The sequence below is a fragment of the Erpetoichthys calabaricus genome, chromosome 5, assembly GCF_900747795.2.
Source record: "Erpetoichthys calabaricus chromosome 5, fErpCal1.3, whole genome shotgun sequence".
NCBI classification, from domain to species: Eukaryota; Metazoa; Chordata; class Cladistia; order Polypteriformes; family Polypteridae; genus Erpetoichthys; species Erpetoichthys calabaricus.
This window is the reverse complement of record NC_041398.2, coordinates 238,122,023-238,148,554: the sequence shown is the minus strand read 5'-3', so window position 1 is coordinate 238,148,554 and position 26,532 is coordinate 238,122,023. Positions and strand designations below refer to the sequence as shown.

Genomic DNA, 26,532 nt, shown 5'->3' with positions numbered 1-26,532 from the left:
GTTGATTTTTTTTTTTAAAACTCCTTGCCAGACTCCTAGGCATCCAGAACCTTTTTAGAGAGCTCTTGGCATGATGACACCACACACATCAATAGTAAAGACAACACCAGACCCTAGAGGTCTTTGGTTTAAAACTGACAGGGTCCACTTGCAAACTCTCTGAGGAAGTTCTAATCATTGGCGCCTAATCTGGAACACCTGGTTCTAACTTTATGGAACTTGAAGTGGTGATAAATGTAGGGGGGGTGTATTTAATTTTTCCATTTGACAAATCTGTATTTTTGGAAATTTTCATTATGAGAGTGATTACACCATGTCAATATGACGTGTCATTTCTTCAAGTATGTCACCTTTATCTGGAGATACTATTTGCATGAAGAACTAAGGTTTATCTGTTCAGATATGCTGAAAGAGTCAACAGTTTCCATGGGGTGTACTTACTTTTTCACATGACTGTATCTACTCTGTACAGTCTAGCTCTCCTCTTAAAGTGCCACACAAAACAATCTCAACAATACACCTTCCATAGCCTGGTTGTCTATACAGCGATTCCTGACAAAGGTGAAATGACAAATCACAGAATAAGGCAACTCAAGGGAGCCCACAAAAGGCCACGGAGTCCAACATACAGTAGTTGTGACGGCTGACTGTATTTAGACTCCACTGTCAGTCCAAATATTGTTTCCCTGCTTCTACACTCAATCTACCACTTTAAAATTAGGTAAGAGCTACAAAACAAAAAAATGACAGAAGAGTGTATTACTCTTGTAATAAGTTAGTGCACAATGGTGCGGGAGTGATTACTATATTGCAGTTTTTTCCCATTGGCTTGAATGCAAGTGGACTGCATGCGCTGGATTAGGTAGGCTCAAATCTAACAAATCACCAGGGCCGGATAACATTTCTCCTTGAGTGCTTAAGGAAGTTACTGAGCACAGATAGAAACCCTTGGCACATATTTTTTGAAAATCTCTGCACAAGGGGACATTTTTTAAAAACTGAAAGCTAACAAGTATTATCACATTGTATAAAGAAAATTGGGAGTAGTCTCCCCTCAACTTTCTTGTATACTCAGATATGGGGATGGATATTTGAGGAGTAAACCGCAAGACAATGATTATATTTTTACATTACGTACATTAACAACAAGTTAAAGCGTACTCATATTAACACACACACAGACATAATTCTAAAAATGGAATTTCTGGACTCAGGGAGGTCTAAAACTTTGGGATTCATCAAAATCTCGAAATCAAATTTTTGGATAATTATACTTTCCCTATGCGAAAGCAAATCGAACTCAGGGAGGTCTAAAACGTTGAGATTCATCAAAATCTTGAAATTGAATTTTTGGACGATTATAATACTTTCCCTAAGAGAAAGTAAATCGGACTCAGGGAGGTTTAAAACATCGAGATTCATCAAAATCAAATTTCTGGACAATTCCAATACTTTCCCTATACTTCGTATAAGAGAAAGTAAAAAGGATGATCAGGCTGATCTGAGTAACTACAGGCCTGTAAGCTTAATGTGCATCACAAGGAAATTCAAGGAAGGAATTATTAATGATAAGCACATCTCTAGATCAGGGGATTTAGCAAATACTCAACATGGGTTCAGACAAGGAAGGTTGTGTTTCAATGTGATGTACCTTGATTTTCAAAAGGCTTCTGGTAAAAGTATCGCGTTAATAATCAAACTAAAAGAAGTGGGAATTCAGGACATGATCTGTAGGTGAGTAAAACACAGGAAGAAAAGGGTTAAGGTGAAAGGAACCTTTTTAGAATTAGCTGATGATAAAAGTGGTGTCCAGCAGGGGGCAGTGCTGGGGCTGCTGCCTTTTTTAATTTACTTAAGTGGTCTGATAAGAATATAATTTAATCAATAAGCTGGTTAAGTCAGTAGATGATACCAAACTAGAAGGAGAAGAATCAGCCAAATTGGTGCAGAGGGACTTGGACATATGGCATATGGGCTTGGGCAGATTTGTGACGGTTATTTTATTATTATTATTATTATTACTATTATTATTACTACTACTACTAATTTAACTCTTCGAGTGCTGAATATTTTTTTTTTACAAAAAACAGTTTTCTGAAAAGCGCACAAAGTAATGGTTTCACACAGAAATCAACATAAAACGCCTGTTGCTGTGTGTTTTGGTCGCCAGGAATGCGTGGCATGTTGGCTCCCTGGCTATTTTCATGTGGCAGGGGGTAGCTGTGGTGGTTATAGTGCATCACTATCTGGTTTGTACCTCTTATCACTGTAAGTGGCGGTCCTCCCAGGCGAACGTTGCCACAAACCTGCTCAGCACCACAATTGGCTGATGCTGGTACCTCACATTCATTTTCAATCACATGTATCAAAATCAGAGTCTGATAAGTCAGCGTTGAATTCGGATATAATGTGCAAAACATCGTCCCTGGCATATTTTGCTTTACACATTCACTTCACTCTCTCGCCAGATGTCGATGCCATTTTTGCTGCTTTTAGCTCTTTTCTACTTGCGTGAGCGCAGAGAATCTTGATCAAACCAATGAATCTAACATTCCTTCTAGCAACAAAAATGTAACGGTGGGTTTTGCCATCGATTACAGTTGATTACCCCTGCCAACCCCTCATTTTGGCAAAAATCGACATCCGCCCTGAAAGACTTAATGTCAGTCAATGTAAAGTATTACAAGTAGGAAGTAAAAATGCGAGGTTTGAATACTCAATGAGAGGTCTAAAAGTTGAAAGTATGCATCATGAGGAGGTCCTAGGAATCACAGTGGAGTCATCAGTGTCTACTAGGGAATCCATTCCGGGGATCTTGATTACCGGGAGCCCAGGATTCCTGGACATTTCTGCTGTAATTCCTGGGAAAACGGGAACGGCCAAGCTCGCATATATAGCGTGTAAAAGTGTAAAAGTCAATCAAGAAATAACAGAGTTATAGTTGAAAATAATTAGGGTGGTGCCATTGCTGCAGCTTGCACTTCATCAGACAACAGCTTTGAACAGCAACTTGAAATTGCTATGCGTCAGTCTGTTGCATCCGCATTATCTGTGCCAAGAAACTTGCCATCACAGAATGATGACAAGAAACTGGATGCATCAGTAAAAGCTGAAATGGCGGTGTTTCAGAGCAACGGCAAGCGCGGGCGTTGTTTAGAACAAGTGTATCAGTATCTGATGATTGTGCTGCCTACTTCAGTGGAGGCAGAGCGTGCTTTCTCAGCGGCTGGCGTACTTCTGCACAAAGGTGCGCTCTCGCCTGGATGACCGCACGCTGGACACGTTAATAATAATACTAATTCATTACATTTATATAGCGATTTTCTCAGTACTCAAAGTGCTATCCATACAGGGAGGAACCGGGAAGCGAACCCACAATCTTCCACAGTCTCCTTACTGCAAAGCTACAGCACTACCACTGCGCCACCTGTGAGGATGTTGTGCTTTCTACGCTCTTATTACCGCAACGAAAGATACATGTACTTATATGACAGCATGAACTGCTTGTAGATAAGGTTAGTCTTTTATTTGTGTCAACATATTGCAGTAGTTTTATTAAAAATAAGTGTCAGTCGTTCTAAAACCGTTTACATGTGAGATGCCCGTGCACTGTGTCATCCCCGGGATTCCCGGGAATGAAATGCAGGATTCCTGAATTCCCAGGAATGGATAAACCCGTCCGGGAATGGATTCCCTATTGTCTACATCCAGAAAGTGAACAGAAGCGCTTGATGTGTGGAGTACAAGTCAAGGGAAGTCATGCTTAAGTTGTGTAACACACTAGTCAGGCCTCACCTGGGGTACCAGGTACAATTTTGGCCTCTAGATTACAAAAAAGACACAGTAGCTGTACAAAAAGTCCAGAGAAGAGCAACTAGCACTGAGAGGTGACAGCTGTGAGGAGACATTGTAGAGCTGAATTTTTTCAGTTTAAGTAAATGTTGCTTAAGTGGGAACACAACTGATGTGTTTACAATTATAAAAGGAAGTGGTGCTGTGGCTCCCAGTTGCTACTTTAAAATAAATTCCACAACAAGAACAAAGGGGACTCTCGGTCAGTTGGAAACGCGGGCAGATTTTGCACAAATGTTAGAAATTTTTTCTAAGAACCATAGACACGTGGGATAAGTTACCAAGTACTTTAGGGGCCGTCAAATCTCAACTTAATGAGCGGAGTGGAGTGGTGGCTCTGAGGCTAGGGATCTGCACTGGCAATCGGAAGGTTGCCGGTTTGAATTCTGTAAATGCCAAAAGGGACTCTGCACTGTTGGGCCCTTAAGCAAGGCCCTTAACCTGCAATTGCTGAGCTCTTTGAGTAGTGAGAAAAGTGTTACATAAATGCAAAGAATTATTATTATTATTATTAATGTTAATTTGGACAATCTAGGTGAATCGGATGGATGCGCTTGGGCTGAACGGCCTGTTCTCATCACAGTTTTTCTAATGTTTTAATGTTAAAGAAGAAATGAACACAAAGCTCCACTATGCACCATATGCTGCCATATCCATTTGCTTACTTTGTCATATTACATTGGTTTGTGCAGGGACAATAACTTGGAAGCTTCACCTTTAAAATGACTTTTTAAAATACAGTACCCTTCTAGTTCACCTAAATTATGAAGAAGCAAGAGACCTTGAGTCACCACACCAAGAAACCCAACTATAAAAGGTCCAATAAGCACTCTACTCATTTTAAGTAGCTGCGCTATTTTAAAAGATAATGAGGTATGCTGCTTAGAGTTTACAAGGTCAGCAGCTTTTTGGAGACAAATCAAAACTGGCGCAAGCGCCTCAAAAGGTAACGTATGGCTCTGGCCATGGAGATGAAATACAGACTGTGCAAGGCAATGTGCTGTGGCAGTCAGTCAACAACTGTGGATACAATTTAAAAAACAGCCTTGCCAAATTCCATAATGACTAAAGAAAAGGCTTATGTTCAGATGTATGCCAAGTGCTGTAGTACAACGGTAAAGAGAGCTATACAAGCGGCCTTACTGAAAGGATCAGCAATAAAGAGTGAAAAAGTACAGCTTTTCAATTTATACTTGAAGAAAGTCAAAACATGACTTTAAAAGGATACATATGGTTGCAGGACAGCTGGTACGTGTTCTCAATAATTCCTTCTTCATTCAAATTCACAAAAATCTGCTGTCCGCATACGGCGCAGATATCATTGGACAGGCTCCTCGAAGGCATCCCGCCACGAGAGTAGAACTGAAAGATCAACGCACAAAGGAGGATTAAGATGTGGTATTACTGTGTGGCTCACCTGAAGGGAGGAGATGTGTTGAGATCATTCACTTCAGCTCCAGCTCTAGAGGGATATGGAAAAAAAATCCATCAATTTCCATAAATCAGCCGTTTTCAGGAAGGTAAGAAACGACTCTGAATGGAACACCTGGTGATTCAGAAATGGGAACAAGACTTATGAGCTAAACAAAGCCCAAAACCGGCCATACCTACTATGATGGACCACAACCCCCCACCTTAGCCCACTCAGTGCATCCCTCCTGTCTCAGGTGCAAAGAAGCAGAAATGGAGCTCAGCAGCGTTACGTGGAGGCACCAACTGGCACACAGGCCAGACTGGGTTTACTTATTGGGGTTTCTATCTCTGTGCATTTGAAATATCTACTGTATACTCAAAAAATCTGTTTTCTAACTCCCCGCAATGCTGCCAGTATGGACTCAGGAATATTGGAGTCTATAATGGCAGATTTTGGGTAACTGTGAAGAAACTAAGTCTGGATGGGCCACCAGTTTATCGCAAGGGGCTCTTGTCGATGAATTCTGCTTAATCTTATACTCCAAGGTTGTTTTTGGCAAGAGAAAGTGCGCGGGATAGCATGAACTGTTGTTTGCATAAAATTCTGTAACATTTCCTGGGTCCAGTCTTTTGGGTGGCAGCAGGCCACAAGGGTGTACAGTGCATCTGGAAAGTATTCACAGCGCATCACTTTTTCCACATTTTGTTATGTTACAGCCTTATTCCAAAATGGATTAAATTCATTTTTTTCCTCAGAATTCTATACACAACACCCCATAATGACAACGTGAAAAAAGTTTACTTGAGGTTTTTGCAAATTTATTAAAAATAAAAACATGGAGAAATCCCATGTACATAAGTATTCACAGCCTTTGCTCAATACTTTGTCGATGCCCCTTTGGCAGCAATTACAGCCTCAAGTCTTGTTGAATATGATGCCACAAGCTTGGCACACCTATCCTTGGCCAGTTTCGCCCATTCCTCTTTGCAACACCTCTCAAGCTCCATCAGGTTAGATGGGAAGCGTCAGTGCACAGCCATTTTAAGATCTCTCCAGAGATGTTCAATCAGATTCATGTCTGGGCTCTGGCTGGGCCACTCAAGGACATTCACAGAGTTGTCCTGAAGCCACTCCTTTGATATCTTGGCTGTGTGCTTAGGGTCGTTGTCCTGCTGAAAGATGAACCGTCACCCCAGTCTGAGGTCAAGAGCGCTCTGGAGCAGGTTTTCATCCAGGATGTCTCTGTACATTGCTGCAGTCATCTTTCCCTTTATCCTGACTAGTCTACCATCCCCACAGCATGATGCTGCCACCACCATGCTTCACTGTAGGGATGGTATTGGCCTGGTGATGAGCGGTGCCAGGTTTCCTCCAAACGTGACGCCTGGCATTCACACCAAAGAGTTCAATCTTTGTCTCATCAGACCAGAGAATTTTCTTTCTCATGGTCTGAGAGTCCTTCAGGTGCCTTTTGGCAAACTCCAGGCGGGCTGCCATGTGCCTTTTACTAAGGAGTGGCTTCCGTCTGGCCACTCTACCATACAGGCCTGATTGGTGGATTGCTTCAGAGATGGTTGTCCTTCTGGAAAGTTCTCCTCTCTCCACCGAGGACCTCTGGAGCACTGACAGTGTGACCATCGGGTTCTTGGTCACCTCCCTGACTAAGGCCCTTCTCCCCCGATCGCTCAGTTTAGATGGCCGGCCAGCTCTAGGAAGAGTCCTGGTGGTTTCGAACTTCTTCCACTTACGGATGATGGAGGCCACTGTGCTCATTGGGACCTTCAAAGCAACAGAAATTGTTCTGTAACCTTCCCCAGATTTGTGCCTGGAGACAATCCTGTCTCGGAGGTCTGCAGACAATTCCTTTGACTTCATGCTTGGTTTGTGCTCTGACATGAACTGTCAACTGTGGGACCTTGTATAGACAGGTGTGTGCCTTTCCAAATCATGTCCAATCAACTGAATTTACCACAGGTGGACTCCATTGAAGCTGCAGAAACATCTCAAGGATAATCAGGGGAAACAGGATGCACCTGATCTCAATTTTGAGCTTCATGGCAAAGGCTGTGAATACTTATGTACATGTGCTTTCTCAATTTTTTTATTTTTAATAAATTTGCAAAAACCTCAAGTAAACTTTTTTTCACATTGTCATTATGGGGTGTTGTGTGTAGAATTCTGAGGAAAAAAATAAATTTAATCCATTTTGGAATAACGCATAACACATAACAAAATGTGGAAAAAGTGATGCGCTGTGAATACTTTCCGGATGCACTGTATGTATATGAAGGCTCACTCATTCATAGGGGTCCAGCTTGAAGTTTCTAGTTTCCTTAACCAGCTGGAGAAAAAGCACACAAGTAATGGAAGTGCAGGCCTCGGATTCAAACCCAGCGGGTTAACTGCGTCACCACCACTGCACCCCTACTTCAAGACCACACTGTTCACTAATCACCACACACAGTGACTACAAAAAAAGTAAACCCCCTCCTCACCCCTCAGACTTGGAAGTTTTCACATTTTATTATTATACAGCATTGAAGCACAGTGGGTTTCATTTTTTTTTTTTATTTTAGCACTAATCGAACCCTCAGTTCCAATTCTGTTTTATTGTGAGTGGTTTTCCTGTAGGAACTCTGCTTTCTTCTCACATCCCAAAGACACGCATGCCAACCCAGGGAGCAACTGGTGCAAGACTGGATGAGGCACTAATTTGTTTTAGTTAGTCAGTCAGTCATTCATTGTCCAACCTGCTATATCCTAACACATGGGGGTCACAGGGGTCTGCTGGAGCCAATCCCAGCCAACACAGTGCGCAAGGCAGGAACAAATCCCCAGGCAGGGCGCCAGCCCATCGCAGGGCACACAACACACACACACACACACACAGAGACCAAGCACACACTAGGGACAATTTAGGATCGCCAATGCATCTAACCTTAACCTGCATGTCTTTGGACTGTGGAAGGAAACCCACGCAGACACGGGGGGAACATGCAAACTCCATGCAGGGAGGACCCAGGAAGCGAACCCAGGTCTCCTTACTGCGAGGCAGCAGCGCTACCACTGCGCCACCGTGCTGCCCTGTTTTAGTTAAAATATTCAAATTAAATAAATTGAAACTCTTTGTCAATTAATCCATTTGTAATGTATTCTTTGTACATTGTGAAAGAAAATTTTAAATGTTTAACATAGTTTACATGTAAAATTATGCAGAAAAATCAAAAAGCATTTGATATGATTGAATGGAATTACCTTTTCACTGCATTGGAGAAATTTGGGTTTGGCCCGAATATTTGTGCATGGATCAAACTACTGTATACCAATCCAGAAGCTTCAGTTTGTATTAATAACATCTGCTCAGACTACTTTAAACTAGAACGTGGTACCAGACAAGGATGTCCCTTGTCGCCACTGTTGTTTGCAATCACTATTGAACCACTGGCAGTTCACTGCCGAAATTCTTATCAGATAAAGGGGATTGTCAGAGAAGGACTGGAACAGAAAATTTCTCTATATGCAGATGATATGGTCTTATATATATCAGACGCAGAAAACACTGTCCCTGCTGTTTTAACAGCACTAACAGAATTTCAAAAGATATCTGGTCTTAGAATTAATCTGAATAAAAGTATACTCTTTCCAGTGAATTCACAAGCATATAATATTAGATTAGACACCCTACCTTTTACCATAGCAGATCAGTTTAAATACCTAGGGGTAAATATCACAAGTAAACATAAAGCTCTTTATCAACAAAATTTTGGCGTCTGTATGGAAAAAATTAAGCAAGACTTGCATAGATGGTCAACCCTTCATCTCACTCTAGCCGGAAGAATTAACATTGTTAAGATGAATATCCTTCCTAAACTTCTCTTTTTATTTCAAAACATTCCAATATATATCAATAAATCATTTTTTAAACAGTTAGATTCAACAATAACCTCATTCATTTGGAACTCAAAACACCCACGTATCCGAAGAGCGACCCTACAAAGACCTCAGGCAGAAGGTGGCATGGCTTTACCTAATTTTCAGTTTTATTACTGGGCAGCAAACATACAAGCCATAAAAACCTGGACACAAATAAATGAACATATACAGGCTTGGTCTGCAATAGAAGTAAAATCCTGTAGTACTTCTTTATATTCCCTGCTCTGCTCTCCAATAAATGAAAGTTAGCGCAAATATACTAATAACCCAATTGTGCTTTACTCACTCAGAATATGGAACCAAATTAGAAAGCATTTTAAGATGGAAATTCTTTTATCAGTGGCACCCCTGCAAGAGAACCACCTCTTTCAACCTTCGCAAGTATATCCAGTTTTTAATACCTGGAAAAGTTTTGGGATTAAAATGCTCAGAGATCTTTATATAGACAACATATTTACATCTTTTGAACAATTACGTTCAAAATTCAACCTCCCAGCTACACATTTCTTTTACTATCTTCAAATTATAAATTTTGTTAAACAGAAATTGCCCGATTTCCCCCACCTTGCACCCTCCACAATGCTGGAAAAAATACTGCTCAATTTCGAGGAAATAAACACCATTTCCACAATATATAAAATCTTATTAGAGTCCCTACCTTTCAAAGATCCAAGAGGACATTGGGAAAAGATCTCTTAATCAATATATCAGGAGTGGAAGGTAGCAAAGCAGAGAATTCACTCGAGTTCTATATGCGCAAAGCATAGAATTATTCAACTAAAATTATATATCGAGCTTAAAACTGTCCAAAATGTTTCCAGGGCAGGATCCAACCTGCGAACGCTGCAACCAAGCTCCTGCCTCACTGGGTCACATGTTCTGGACCTGCACCAAATTAACATCATTTTGGACAAAAATTTTTAAGTGCCTTTCAGACAACCTTGGGGTCACAATCCCTCCTAACCCATTAACAGCTGTGTTTGGTGTTCTTCCAGATGGACTTGAATTGGAGAAGGACAAGCAAACGGTGATTGCATTCACTACACTTTTGGCACGCAGACTTATTTTGTTAAATTGGAAGAATCCTAATTCTCCTTTTATAAGTCAGTGGGAAACAGATGTTTTATATTATTTGAAATTGGAAAAAATCAAATTCTCAGTTAGAGGATCTGTACAAAATTTTTTCAAAACCTGGCAGGATTTAATCAATATTATTTTAGAATAAGAGAAATAACTATTACCGCATTTAACTCCCTTCTCCATCTCTTATTTACATAGATATTTACTTCTCCCTTTCTTTTGTTTAATGTTGCCTTATTAAAAAGCCTTAAGCAATTTTCCTTTAGCTAAGCTCTCCTTCTCCGGGGTGGGGTTTGATTTGTCTTCAAATTTGTTGGGTTATAAATTGATCTGTTTATATGGAATGATTACAATGAAAATTAATAAAATAAAAATATAATATAAAAAGAAAAATCAACATCTACGTTTTCATACTGTAAGTCGATATTTGCTGCCATTAATGCATATAATATTTACAGGGAGATCTGATTATAGTAAGTGAGCAGAAGCAGCACAGAACATTAAGAGCACACAGGTATTGTCTAGTGGTCAAAAGTTTTAGAACACCTCAGTTTTTCTTCAAATGTAATCAATGCAACAAATCACTTACTGTAAAATGGTGAAAAGGTAAGCAGTAAACAGCCAGATGTTTAAATTTAAAGTTTAGGTTAGCAAAAACTGAAAAAAGAAAATATCAGAATATTATAAATGGGCCTTCTTCAGGGAACAACAAATTGGTTACAACCTTTGGATGTTCTGCAGCAATTACAGTAAATGAAGCAAGTTGAAGCAAACAATTTGCACAGGTGTCCCAACTTCTGTTGATTACTTATGTGTCTTAAAGCAGAGTTGGAACAGACTGAGTTACTACACCCTCTGAAATACTACTGGGACAATATTATAGTGGCAAGAAAACGTCAATTAACAAATGAAATGAGAGCATTATTACCCTTACAAGTGTAGGCCTTTCATTTAGAGAAATTGCAAAAGAAAATCCAAGTGTCAGTGAGGCCAGTGGTGTCCTACACAATGCAAAGGCAACTGGAAACTGGAAGAAACTCTGATAGGAGGAGATCTGGCAAACCCAAAGTCACCAGCCAATCAGAAGACAAGTTTCTGAGGATCACCAGCTGGTGTGATCACAAGCGCCTCACAGCACAACAGCTTCAAGCACAGCGTAACAGTGCAGGTCGACAAAAGCAGAGTGTCAGTCTGTACTGTGAAGAGGAGACTTTGTGCTGCAGGTTTGACAGGGTGAGTGGCAGCAAGAAAGCCATTCCTTAAAGGACAAAATAGGGCCTTGAAATACCAGCTGTGGACTACTGCAGACTAGAAGAAAGTGTTCGGGACCAATGAATCAAAATTTGAAGTCTTCGTTTCATCATGCAGGGTGTTTGGACACCGTCGAGTTGGTGACGGTGATGGTTCCCCAGTGTGTGACACCAACTGTCAAACATGGAGGAGGAAGTGTGATGGTCTGGGGTTCTTTTGCTGGAGGCAGAGTTGGTGACTTGCCAAGAGTGACTGGCATTCTGAATCAAAAGGATTACCACAGTTTGGCTGTTAGATCACCAAAAGGGGGATACAGGGGCATCTCAGCTGAGCAAGAGTTCCGGCTGTCTGTCACAACACCTTTAAACAAAGAAAAGAACAGAGAGATATAAAATCTACCTACCCCTATAGTGGACGCCATATAATCAGAACATATTTCAGCAAAATCTCTTCCCATCACTCCGTAGTACAAACCATAAAAGAGGAGAATTACACCAAAATCCATAGAATCTTCAGTTTTTATTCTGCAGGTTTTATAATTGAAGAGAAGAAAAGAAAATGTACAAAACAGCAAAAAAAGGAGTATTAGTAAATATTTTTGGAAAACATAGCATACAGTAAATTATTACACGGCTAAAATTTGCTCAATAAATGCCCACTTTACTAGGGACTCAAATAAGCCACTGAAAGCACAAAGCTCATATTATCTAACCCTGCTTATTTTAGTTCAGTGTTGTGGGGTGCAGGACACAAAGCCAAAAGTCTCCCTGAATGGGACAGCAGAGCATTGCAGGACACTAATTTAAACGTGGCATTCAACATAATCTTCACATACAGTATGTGGGATATGGGAGGAAACAAGACCTGGAAGACACTACTACCGACACACCTCAGGATCATTACAAGTCAACACAGACAGCAAATGACCCGGGATCTGAACTCCTGACTGTATCTCGCTGTAGCACTTGGTGCCACTGCTCTACTACTGAGTTTTTCTCCTGTCCTGGAAATGTCTCCTGAGATACTGGGAGTTTTGGAATCATCAGATGGTAAAGATTCTGCCATCGGATTAGACAGCTTAGCACAGACTCCACTGTGGAATAACCAGAGTGGGTGGGCGGCCAGTCGACTGATGTCTCCAGGACTGTGACTGTGTCTGACTTTCTCACAACTGCCCGTGGACCACCCAAAGATGCTGTTTTTATTTTTTTCCTCTCCTTTGTATTCAGCTGTTCAACAATTAACTCTTTGGATGCTTCATTGTCATCCTTTTTATCACCCATATTGTGAAAAACATAAAACTAACAAAACGGGTTTTCAGCAGCACTCTCATTGTCCCTGTCCTCTGACAGCTCAAAACCCTCATCTGACGGTGCAGAATCCGAGTCATCAACAATATACAACACATCCCTGGCAGAGGATTTCTGTAATGAAAATGAATGGCAATTCATCTTTATCTCATGGTCTTTGCTGTCATCTAGTGGATAAAACTATATACTACATTCTAGGTGATTTTTCTTGGCGGTTAGCCTACAATTCTTTATGTGTTGACTGTTGTCAGACACATGTTGGACATACAGGTGCATCTCAATAAGTTAGAATATCATTGAAAGGTTAATTATTTTCAGTAATTCAATTCAAAAAGTGAAACTCATATATAGATTCATTACACATAGAGTGATATATTTCAAGTGTTTATTTCTTTTCATTTTTGTGATAATGGCTTACAGGTAATGAAAACTCAAAACTAAGTATTTCAGAAAATTAGAATATTGCATAAGACCAATAAAAAAAGATTTTTATTACAGAAATGTTGGACTACTGAAAAGTATGTCCATGTATACACTCAATACTTGGTCGGGCTCCTTTTGCATGAATTACTGTATCAATGTGGCATGGCATGAAGGCGATCAGCCTGTGGCACTGCTGAGGTGTTACAGAAGCCCAGGATGCTTTGATAGCAGCCTTCAGCTCATCTGCATTGTTGGCTCTGGTGTCTCTCATCTTCCTCTTGATAATACCCCATATATTATCTATGGAGTTTAGGTCAGGCGAGTTTGCTGGCCAATCAAGCACAGTGATACCATGGTCATTAAACCAGGAATTGGTACTTTTGGCAGTGTGGGCAGGTGCCAAGTCCTACTAGAAAATGAAATCAGCATCTCCATAAAGCTTGTCAGCTGAGGGAAATGCTCTAAAATTTCCTGGTAGACGGCTGGCTGCGCTGACTTTGGACTTGATAAAATAACAGTGGACCAACACCAGCAGATGACATGGCTCCCCAAATCATTACTGAGTGTGGAAACTTCATACTGTACCTCAAGAAACTTGGATTCTGCGCCTCTCCACTCTTCCTACAGACTCTGGGACTGCGATTTCCAAAGGAAATGCAAAATTTACTTAAATCTGAAAAGAGGACTTTGGACCACTGAGCAACAGTCCAGTTTGTTTTCTCCTTAGCCCAGGTAAGACGCCTCTGATGTTGTCTCTGGTTCAGGAGTGGCTCGACACCAGGAATGCTGTAACAGTTGTACTCCTTGTGAATCTCCCCCAAATTCTTGAATGGGTTGTGCTTCACAATCCTCTCAAGGCTGCTCTTATCCCTGTTGCTTGTGCATCTTTTTCTGCCTCATTTTTTTCCTTCCACTTAACGTTCCATTAATATGCTTGGACACAGCACTCTGTGAACTTCCAGCTTCTTTAGCAATGACCTTTGGTGGCTTACACTCCTTGTGGAGGGTGTCCATGACTGTCTTTTGGACAACTGTCAAGTCAGCAGTCTGATGGTGTGGCCTACTGAACCAGACTGAGAGACCACTTCAAGACTCAGGACACCTTTGCAGATGTTTTGGGTTAACTAGATGAGTGGAGTGTGACACCAGTAGTCTACAATATTGAACATTTTCACAATATTCTAATTTTCTGAGATACTGCATTTTTTTTTCATTAGCTATAAGCCATAATCAGCAAAATGAAAAGAATATAAAAGCTTGAAATATATCAAGCTCTGTGTGCAATGAATCTATATAATATAGGACTTTCACTTTCTGAATTGAATTACTGAAATAAATTAACTTTTCGATAATATTCTAATTTATTGAGATGCAACTGTATAGTGCTGGTTTATGTTAAACAGTTTCAAATTGTTTTGTTTTCCTGTGTATTTAAACTAGTCTGTGTCTTTATGAGTAATAATTCTGTATTTAGTATTTGGTAAAAATTACACTTGCATTTTACCTGAAAACCTGCCACAGTCAGTGACAAGCGCTACACAAAAGTAAACTGAATTGAATTGAAAAACTGAATTGAGAGGCAGATGTGCTAACCACCACCTTCTCCACTTTCTCAATTTCTGGCCCCTCTTGCTCTTGCCAGCACAGTTCATGCCATCCACTGTCTGCCCTACTTCAAACTCAATGATGGGAGTGACCAGAGGGGTTTTTAAAGTCAGACCACAGGTGACTTCTGGAAACATTTCAATAATTCTTTTGAAGGACAGGAATGGTCCTAGAGGTGTCACTAAACTCCTAAATACCATCTTCCGTGTACAGGGTTAGGGAGGAACCTGGCCACCATAATGTACAGCTTTAGCTCATACAGTGGTGTGAAAAACTATTTGCCCCCTTCCTGATTTCTTATTCTTTTGCATGTTTGTCACACAAAATGTTTCTGATCATCAAACACATTTAACCATTAGTCAAATATAACACAAGTAAACACAAAATGCAGTTTTTAAATGATGGTGTTTATTATTTAGGGAGAAAAAAAATCCAAACCTACATGGCCCTGTGTGAAAAAGTAATTGCCCCCCTTGTTAAAAAATAACCTAACTGTGGTGTATCACACCTGAGTTCAATTTCCGTAGCCACCCCCAGGCCTGATTACTGCCACACCTGTTTCAATCAAGAAATCACTTAAATAGGAGCTGCCTGACACAGAGAAGTAGACCAAAAGCACCTCAAAAGCTAGACATCATGCCAAGATCCAAAGAAATTCAGGAACAAATGAGAACAGAAGTAATTGAGATCTATCAGTCTGGTAAAGATTATAAAGCCATTTCTAAAGCTTTGGGACTCCAGCGAACCACAGTGAGAGCCATTATCCACAAATGGCAAAAACATGGAACAGTGGTGAACCTTCCCAGGAGTGGCCGGCCGACCAAAATTACCCCAAGAGTGCAGAGACGACTCATCCGAGAGGTCACAAAAGACCCCAGGACAACGTCTAAAGAACTGCAGGCCTCACTTGCCTCAATTAAGGTCAGTGTTCACGACTCCACCATAAGAAAGAGACTGGGCAAAAACGGCCTGCATGGCAGATTTCCAAGACGCAAACCACTGTTAAGCAAAAAGAACATTAGGGCTCGTCTCAATTTTGCTAAGAAACATCTCAATGATTGCCAAGACTTTTGGGAAAATACCTTGTGGACTGATGAGTCAAAAGTTGAACTTTTTGGAAGGCAAATGTCCCGTTACATCTGGCGTAAAAGGAACACAGCATTTCAGAAAAAGAACATCATACCAACAGTAAAATATGGTGGTGGTAGTGTGATGGTCTGGGGTTGTTTTGCTGCTTCAGGACCTGGAAGGCTTGCTGTGATAGATGGAACCATGAATTCTACTGTCTACCAAAAAATCCTGAAGGAGAATGTCCGGCCATCTGTTCGTCAACTCAAGCTGAAGCGATCTTGGGTGCTGCAACAGGACAATGACCCAAAACACACCAGCAAATTCACCTCTGAATGGCTGAAGAAAAACAAAATGAAGACTTTGAGTGGCCTAGTCAAAGTCCTGACCTGAATCCAATTGAGATGCTATGGCATGACCTTAAAAAGGCGGTTCATGCTAGAAAACCCTCAAATAAAGCTGAATTACAACAATTTTGCAAAGATGAGTGGGCCAAAATTCCTCCAGAGCACTGTAAAAGACTCATTGCAAGTTATCGCAAACGCTTGATTGCAGTTATTGCTGCTAAGGGTGGCCCAACCAGTTACTTGGTTCAGGGGGCAATTACTTTTTCACACAGGGCCATGTAGGTTTGGATTTTTTTTTCTCCCTAAATAATAAAAACCACCATTTACAAACTGCATTTTGTGTTTACTTGTGTTATATTTGACTAATGGTTAAAAGTGTTTGATGATCAGAAACATTTTGTGTGACAAACATGCAAAAGAATAAGAAATCAGGAAGGGGGCAAATAGTTTTTCACACCACTGTATATACCGTAGAGTGTTTTCTAGTAGCCTTCTTAATGGACTACTACCTGCAGCCTTTCACCTAATTGTATGTGTGATGGTGCCAGTCCCCTCCAGACTCCCTCTTCACATATAGGAGTCTGTAGAACCCAACACTGTCGACAGTTATGCCTGAGCTTAGCTGACAAATGGGGACAAATTTCAGATGAAGCATGGGGATGGTGGAAAAAGTGCTCAGGTGCTTTTATTAAAAAACAGTCAAAAACAAAACCAAAAAGTGTCCATAGTGCAGTGTTCTAAAAAAAAATAGTACATAAATAAATGCATAACACTAGGTGAAAAGTCGGGGGATAAAATCATAATATATCCATTAAAATGCAGTCACTAACTCCTCCCGATCTCAGCACACTTTCTTCTTCATCTCCCCGGCTCACCCATCACTCGCATAGCCGGTGGAGACTCAGCAGCCACAAACTCCTTTCTGCTGACCCCCATCTTGGCTGCCTCCAAACTGCGCAGCCAGAATGTTCTGAGGTCGGCCCTCTTCCCGTCTTCCTTCGCGCTCAACCAGTTGCACCTTGCATGCCTAGGGAGGTCATCTGCCTTGCTGACCCTACTCTAAACAAATATTCAGTGGGGCGAACTAGCCCCTAGAGCGTCATAGCCGATGCTCCTTTGCGGGGCCCCAGCTCGTACCACCTTCTCCTTTCAGGTGGCCAGATTGTCCTCCCAAGACTGCCTTTCACGTCCTTTAACCGCCTTCTCTTTCTTTCGATCTTTTTGTCTTTTTTCCTCCGGATGCCCCTGTGCCAGCCCGTACTTATACGGCTCTGTGGGCGCAGTACCTTAATCACACGCCGCAGGAAACCTATGAAACAATTTAGAATTATCGCACCCGCACATGCAGGTGTGACACGCCCCAATTAGCTCATTAACTCCCCACGGTCATGCAAACGAGCCCACGGAGACTGACATGGCTGTATGGATTTAAAACTGACCATATTTGCAAGATGTTGCTTTTGCCAGTGTATACTTTATCATGGCCTTTAACGGCCCTGCTTGTTCCAGCACTTTGGTGATGTGATGGCATTCCCAGTCCTCTTCCACAACATGTCCCCTGTAGACTCGGACAAACAGTCCTACCGAAGCCAATTTTATGTGCCCAAACCAATGCAGAATTTTCAGTTCCTACTTGCCTGATGTTTTTTGATTTTATCAGTTAAAAATGATATAATTACTAAAAAAACAGATTTGTGCAGACATTATTTGACTGACACTTGGACCGAGAACACTTTCAAAAATTGCCTCTTTTCAGTCAATAAGCCATAGCTGTTCTTGTGACCACAAGCTGAGAAGCACAAGCAGAACACCAAACCGCAATTTAATGATTGCTGGCCTGAGTTTGCCAAGGCCTCAAGGCTTACATTTCCAGTGGAGTTTTGGCAGAGCTTCTTCTTTCCTGGTTTGACTGTGGCTTAGCTTGGATTTTCAGCTAAATGAGGTCACGGTGATGTAGTCATTTCTAAAATGTCTAAATAATGCATTGGGAAAGCTATGGATTTAAAAAAAAAAATGATGTGCCCTATTAAAACAAAGACTCAGCTACTTAAAAAAGAAATAAAAGGATTTGTATTTTTCTACACTAGGAGCCTGAGCAAAATAATTGACTAGTTTGAAATAAAAGGATGAGTCAGTATAACTTGATCTTGTGAGCTTATCACATCGACTTCTTATCGCACTGAACTTTGGTTTAGATAGCTCACAAATTTATTTTATCCACTCACCTTCTGCATTTTCAGTTCAAGTCTGCCTTATAATGGACTATTATTCTGGCCAGGGCTGTTTTTTTTTACCTTGGGACAGGCTAGAATTGGGCCAATCTGAGCGCTTGGTGTGTGGGTGTGTTTGTGTGTGTCCTGCGGTGGGTTGGCACCCTGCCCGGGATTGGTTCCTGCCTTGTGCCCTGTGTTGACTGGGATTGGCTCCAGCAGACCCCCCGTGACTTGATTGACCACCTTAAATACCTTTATATCTCATGATTGGACACACCTGTCTATGAAGGCTTAACGAGCTCATCCAACCAACTTGGTGTTACAAGTAATCAGCATTGAGCAGTGACTGGCATTCAAATCAGCAAAATTACAAGGGGACCCACATTTTTGCACAGCCAGTTTTTCACATTTGATTTAATTTCATATAACTAAATACTGCTTCACTAAAAATCTTTGTTCGGAAAACACCCCAGTACTCAGATGTTCCTAGGAGATGAAAAACATACCACTGTTATCTTTTTTGTTGAAAGTAAATTATTATGCAGGCTGAGAGGGGTTCCCAAACTTTTTCATATGACTGTATTAAATAAAAAATAGAAGGAAAACAATCAAGCTAAACGTTAAACCAAGCCAATACCTCCCACCGATCACAAAAGTAACTCATTACGGCAACAACAACAAACACGATAAACACAAACGACAAAGTCCATAACACAGTCAAATATGCAACAGCAACAGATGGTGTGAAATTAAGGAGAAAAATGAAGACCCAGTGAACAGCTTGCTGTAGGTAACGTACAGATAGTCCTACCGGTATTCCTGATGTGTCAAGAGGTGGTGAGATTCTGACGAAGCACGATGATAAATCTGACTCACTACTCACACGACAGGCAGGCACAAGACAGTCCATACAGGCCTGATGATCCAGGAAAAGATGACAATCCACAAGTGACGGTATAGTTGACAAGATAGACGAGTGAACTGAGACACAAACAGTGGGGCCTTTTTCTCGTTCCTGTATAGTTTTAAATCCGGTCTTGTCCCCAGACGCTCTCATCAGAAATCTAATCAGGGTCACAGTGGGTACGGCCAGGAGCTGAAGTTCTCAAATCATGAAGCGCTGCTACAATATTGTTAACTCCTTGACAGACTGATCGATGACAAGACTCCATTTTGGAAGCATCTGCACTACCAATTGGATCATATAACCAATTAACCTTCTTCATAAAATGCAGAAGTGACACACTGATGGTTAACAAACAGGAAATAGATGTACCTAACAATGGATTGTATGTATCTCACTTCTTTACTTTTACTTCCAATAATTATCTTTACAGTGTGAGTATTGTTTAAACCCCTAAACGTCAATAGCGCCAAAACTGGACAAAGGCTATAACATTTTTGTAGAAAAAAAAATTCCAGCCAATGAATCATTCAGCAGAACGCTACAGTGGCTCCTTTACACAAACAGTAATACCCCTGCATAATGTCTCACTGAAACTGTGACAGCCAACTTTTCTTTTCAATTGTCTTGCTTTATAGTCATTCCAGTGTGTGTTCAGACTAAAGTGTGTGTATTCATTTATTGAAAGATTTTCTGTAAAAAGACAAATTTCTCCCTGGGGACAAATGATCTATCTACAGTATCTCTCATATAATGCCTTTAATTATCTATTTATATATTATATAGTGCCTTTCATTTCTATCTATCTATCTATCTATCTATCTATCTATCTATCTATCTATCTATCTATCTATCTATCTATTATGTAGTGCCTTTTATATTTATCTACTGTATATACTCACGTATAAGTTGGGTCTTGAAACCTGAAAAATCAGTCATAAAATTAGACCCGACTTAAATGCCCGCTCAAAAATATGACACATTTTTTTCTTTTTCATCTTCTCGCTTTCTCCAATTTCACATCAGTTTCTCAGACACACCGAATTTTGTTGCAGCAGCACACTTACAAATTACTTTTGCCACTTCAAAGACTTTTCATTTAAAACCAGCTTCATATTTTCTTCTGATCGAACACTATCATAGATAAGGGATGCTCTTATGATAAAGGTGTATGAGGGTGTGAGATACAAAAAACACAAAACAGTACAAACGTCGCTTCGGAATAGTTCGGGTATTACTGCGTGGTCACATAGGCACAATACATAGAAAGAAAAAGGCCGTGTGCTCCGTGGTTACTCTCTCAGGTGGGCGTTATCAAATCATAACCTCTTGGATCAATAGCGTGAGTTTTCCGCATTCAGCTTATATGACCAACATTATAAAATACTGGAAATTATACGGTAAAATCAAGCCCCGACTTATCTGCGGGAAAACTTAAACGTGAGTATATATGGTATCTATGTAGTGCCTTTTTTATCTATCTATCTGTTACAATAATGAACAAACACAATCAGTTTCCACTAATAACACACACATTATTGTGTTGTTCCTGTGCATATTGAGTAGATTATTCAAACATTCACAGGTGTAGGCTGGACAAAGTATGTGAGCCCCTAGGCCGATGAGATCAGGAGTTACTGAAGGTCCAACCAATTAAAATGAGATTGGAGGTGTGGTTTAGAGATTCTTTGACCAATAAAAAAGACTCAGACATTTGCAGTTTATACTTTTACTCTAAGAAGCATCTGCTGATGTGAGGCATGCCTTGCAAAAAGAGATCAAATATTGTTGATTTGCATACAGATGGAAAGGGATAGCAAAGTAATTTCAAAGAGTGTTGATTTTTGTTGGTCCACAGTTAGACAAACTGTATATAAATTGAGACGATTTAGTGCTGAGGCTGCTCTCCCTAGAAGTGGGTGCCCTGCCAGGTTGACTCGGTAATCACAATCTAGATTGCTGAATGAGGAAAACCCCATAGTAAGAGCTAAAGGCTTGAAGAAATCACTGCAACAAGTGAACATCTCTGTTCATGGGTTTACCACGCACAAAAGATGGACCAGGCATGGTGTCCATGGTAGAACACTAAGGAGGAAGATGCTGCTCTCTTAAAAAAACACTGCACACCCAAAATTTGACATCTTGGCACTCTACAACGCAACTGGGAGAAAGTTTTGTGGACTGATGATTTTGTTTAGAATTTGAACACGGGGGGACACTGGAGAAGCTCTCCACTTGTGATTCTGACACCGTTTAGGATAATCAGGTTTATCAATGACAACTCCCGGAGAAAAATGTTATTGACTGTCTGCAACTTGTTACTTCTGTTGCCTGACCGACAGCTGTTCTCTCTGATACATGCTGAATGTTTACATGTGATATTTATTTTAAATTTAATATGCTTGTACCTTTATTGTTATTTATTGCTTACTGATTGGCAAAGCTCTGTTTAGCAGCTTTTGTCATGTGACCTTGCACCTAGTATTGTATTTTCATTGAATTGTTTTGCACCAGTGGGACTAGCAACACACATATATTTTTGATCTTTAAAATAAAGAGACAGTAAATTGAAGTATTTTTCCAATTGACACATCAACTTAGTGGTGGGGACCTAACTGGGGACACTGCTTTGCAGTCTGGCTCCACAGCCACTGTGTTATAGGAACTATTTATTTGAAATGCCTTTAAAATTACAAGTTTTGCAAGTAAGTGTGGTACAGGCAATCAGGCCATGCTGTTGATTTTGATACATCATTCACCTTCAAGAAAAACAGATTAAGATTCCTGTATGAATTAGCATTAAGCATTAAGGAGTATTTGTAGTATTTATATCAGTATAATACTATTTAACAATCAAAAATCACACATACATACCTTAAGAATAAGTTGAATCCAAACATGGTGAACATAATGGCCATGTACCCCAAAATGCCAACCGCATAGCTCAGTTTGTAGATAAGGAGGAACCACTTGTAAACCATTCTGAGTAAAAGAAAAAGCAGAAACTTTACTCTTACGGTTTTTCATTTGAATTATGCAGCATCAAGTTTATAATCTGTTAATTGTGTTACATATGATTTTAACAAAGCAACAACTTTTTTCTTCTTCTTTTGACGTTAAACAAGCAGCCATGCTTTGTAATCTATCTGGTTTGGCTCTTCGGACTGTCGCCAACACTTCTTAGCAGTTTACTGTTTTTACACTAGGTGGCAGTAATGTATATTTCTTTGATTTGTACATAATTTAAAAATTAAAAAAATCCCATTTCAGTCCCTTTCATGATCAAGTTTTGTACTTGCTTATTAAGAATGTTTAATGCTTCATACAAGAGCCTAATTTGCTAATCATAACATTTAAAACTGAGTTACAATTACAACATTGAAAACAGACACTTATAAGTCTGCCAACACATGGTTCTTATGCATTTTTGACAATCATATAATAATCAAAACAAAATTATAATTCACTATCAAATACAAAGACATAACAGACAAGTGAATCTTTTTGATTCTATCAGGACAAATCTATCAGTCATCCAGTCCTAAACATGTCCTAATATTAAAACAATTGTATTATAGCTGACCAACAATACATTTTAGGACTTGGAGAGGACTAGACAAAAGGTTAAAAAGATTATGGAGTTCCATACGTTGAGCGGGTTTATTGTCTGGGTGTACTTTTGTGTTGTTCTTTGTCAACGTCAGCGAGACTTCTGAGTAAAAGATCTCTTCTACTGATATGAGTTCATCTGCTGGAGACCAGGATGTCTGCCCATACTGTAAATGCATCGACTTCTGCAATCCAGTACCTAACTGATAACAGCGTCACTGCTGTTTAATTTAAATTCTTTTGACTTCAAAATATATATATATATAAAAGCCAAATACCACTGACTCACTCATCACAAAACCACGAGGACTTGAAATTTGGACTGTAGGTTACCCTTGGCCCATAGGTGCTCACTAAGAAAAAGTTTTAAAAATTTCGTGGTCCAAGCGCAAAATTTCATATAGTTTTTTAGACCCGTTTGTATGTCTATCTGCTTTTCACAAGAGAACTGCTTAACGGATTTATATCGGGTTTTTTCTATGATTTGCTTGAACATTGATTTTGAGAGTTTCTCATTGCGCTAAGAATCATAGTTCGCTTACAGGAGTGATATATTTGCACTAATCCGAGGCACAGGATGTGGGCCGAGGCAAGGGGGAAGAGTGACATCAGGAGTAGAGAGCTGGGCGGGGCCCTCCTGACTGTCCTCTTTCACTAATACGCGGGCGAAGCCATGAGGGATGGCCTAGTGCTTTAATAAAATAGTTCTCGTAATCATAGTCTTAATGAATTAAATTTTTCATTAGAAAAGTGTATTGACAAGTGCCAGCCATCAGAAATGCAAATGCCTGCCTTAAATTTCTGTCTGAGGCGACAGGTTTGAAGAGGAAGCAGGAAATTATACTATTTTTGGAAATGCTAAATTCAGATTACAGAAAGTCCTGAATGCACGTCATGTAGTATGAAAGGCCTCAGGTTATAATCAAACCGGAAACTTGTTAGATGCTGGTGTTTGATGGTCCTTCATTAGACTTCCATCACTCCGTCTCAATTTGGGCCTGTCACACGTGAGCACTAAACGCCAAAGCGTTTTTGACAAGTAATATGCTGTGTATGCCACAGATGTTGTTTCCCGAATATTTTTTTGGTAATTCGCCGTGCTGTCAGATTAGGTGAACATTTGTTTCTAAGCACCCCATGATGCTTTGCGAGGCCAGTGTGACATCACAGATCTGCAGCAGCTATGTGCACAACTTTAAAGAAAAACTTTAGTGATGTGACAGTCGCTGGGTCGCAAGCACAAAAGGATAAGAAAAAGCAGCTTCAGCTACTAAGATGTGCTGAACCCATCCACCGAAACACTTGACAGTGCTGTGCGATATTGTTCCCCATCTCTAACCTCAATCTTTTCTTGAACTCATGGTCATTATAACCCTCCAGTCTCTTTGATTGCTTGTATGTGTGTCATCACTGAAAAAGGTAACAACAGATGCCAAAGCCACAAATCTTGAGAAATACTGCCAAACATCAATCCTGCACGCGTTAAAAAAATAATAATAAACAAAAAACATGATGTGTTACTAGCACTGCCACTGGGTATAAATCACTGAGCCTTACAGAACCGCATGGCTAATTATGCATGCAAATCAGCCAAGTGTCTTAAAGGAGCCCTTTCCCTTCCCTTCTCCTCATCAGAAAACACTGGAAAAACTGTGAAATGATACAAGTTGATACAAGTTTACAAGTTGTTTCTTAATGGAAGAAGAATGACTGAAACATCTGCACATGCAGTGGGTTGAAAAAGTATTCGACCCACTAGACAAAGTTTAAATTTCCTGTAATATTTTTCTTTGAAAATGCATCTTTACTTTCATACTGTTACATATAAATGAGGGCCTCTTAGACAATAAATTGTCACTAAAAAATCCTGAAAATCAAATCATGCTGCATCGATAAAGAACATATCAGTGAAATCTGCTGTTGAGTAAGTATTCGACCCCTAATAGCTTGGAGACTGTATGATTGTTAACAATGCAATAAAGATAATGAAAACAGGTGTACGCAATTAATCATTTAGCTTTGGTCTATAAGTGATTATTTGGGCCAGTTCTTAGGAACATACAACTGAGAAATCAGTATAAGTGGCTTATTTGGTGAAACCTCAAAAACTGACAAAAATGAAGACAAGGAAACTTTCTACTGATTTGTAGAACTGACACAGAACAGACGCACTGTGATTAAGAAGTTTAAAGATGGCAGTGGTGCCAAGAAGATTGCCAAGCTCCTTAGCCTCAGTGTGTCCACTGTGAAGGCCATCATAGCAAAGTAGAAGACAACTGGAAGCATAGCGAATCGGCCCAGGTCAGGCCGCCCTGTTAAAATAACAAAGAAAATGTCAAGAAAACTAGTCTGAGAATTAAGAGCAAATCCTAAGGTGACACTCAGCGACCTGCAGCTGGAGTGGATATGCACAAGACTACAATATCGAAGATTTTGCACAGAGAGGGAATGTATGGCAGAGTTGCCAGAAAAAAAGCCACTACTAAAAAAATGTCATCTGAAAGCTCGATTCGAATTTGCTAACAGACATCTTGACAAGAGTCTTGCATTCTGGAGTCGTGTACATTGGTCTGATGAGACCAAAATTGAACTTTTTGGCCTCAACACAAAGGCATTTGTCTGGCAGATGGAAGGGACTGCCAATGATCCGGCAAACACCAGACCTACCATCATAGGGAAGACACTGGGCCCCTTATTCGTACTGAAGGAAGAATGGATAGTAAGAGGTATATCCAAATTTTGGTAGAAAACCTTCAAACATCAGCCATGAAATTGGGACTCTGATGATGCTACCAGAATCTGATTGAAAATTTGTGACGTGATCTCAAAATTGCAGCTCACAAACGAAAGCCTTCAAACTTTGCCCAAGAAGAATGGTAAAAATGTTCTCCATCCAGGCGTGCTAAGCCATCCAAAACAATTGCAAGTAGTTATTGGTGCAAAGGGTGCTGCTACCAAGTAGTGACAGTGTGTCATGTGAAGGGGTCAATTACTTTTTCAACAGCATTTTTCATAACATGACTGTCAATTTGCATTTGGTTAGTTCACCAAGTTCTAAATGTTTCAAAATATGTATACAGAGAAATAAAAGTTCACTGTGATACTCGCATTTGTGATTTTAATAGGGGGTAATTATGTAAGATGGAAATACAATGGCTTTCCAGAAGGGGTTTAATACTTTTTCAACCCACTGTATGCATGAGAAGCAAAAAAGACATTACAGTTGTGCACAGAACAAGCCAGTCCCAGACCGCCGGTTTGTTGCATGGCCAATGTGTGCCCCAAGACTGGAACTCCGTGAGCACATTTATCTAGATTGTATTTACTTATTTCTAGTTTGTGGCTATTTGTTACATTTTATCTGTGGTTTTCATGCTGTCTGCGTCTTTTGTTGTTTGAGGCACAGTGGCAGCTCAGATCAGATATCTGCCCCAGTAATCAGTCCAGCATAGTTGGCAGATGCTTCACTAGCCCATCAGGGACACTTAAAATGCCATTGCATTATTATAATCCACTCAAACCT

The 26,532-nt window shown here is 40.2% G+C and overlaps 1 protein-coding gene across 1 annotated transcript in view; it reads right to left on the bottom strand.

The window, feature by feature from the left end:
- Positions 1-26,532, bottom strand: part of rnf175 (ring finger protein 175) — a 134,830-nt gene that overhangs the window by 6,821 nt on the left and 101,477 nt on the right. Inside the window, exons 5-7 of the mRNA XM_028802676.2 lie at positions 22,275-22,382; positions 11,934-12,054; positions 5,081-5,214 (exon numbers count right to left, since the gene is read on the bottom strand). Coding sequence (XP_028658509.1) covers positions 5,081-5,214; positions 11,934-12,054; positions 22,275-22,382 — 363 coding nt within the window. The remainder of the gene's footprint in view (positions 1-5,080; positions 5,215-11,933; positions 12,055-22,274; positions 22,383-26,532) is intronic.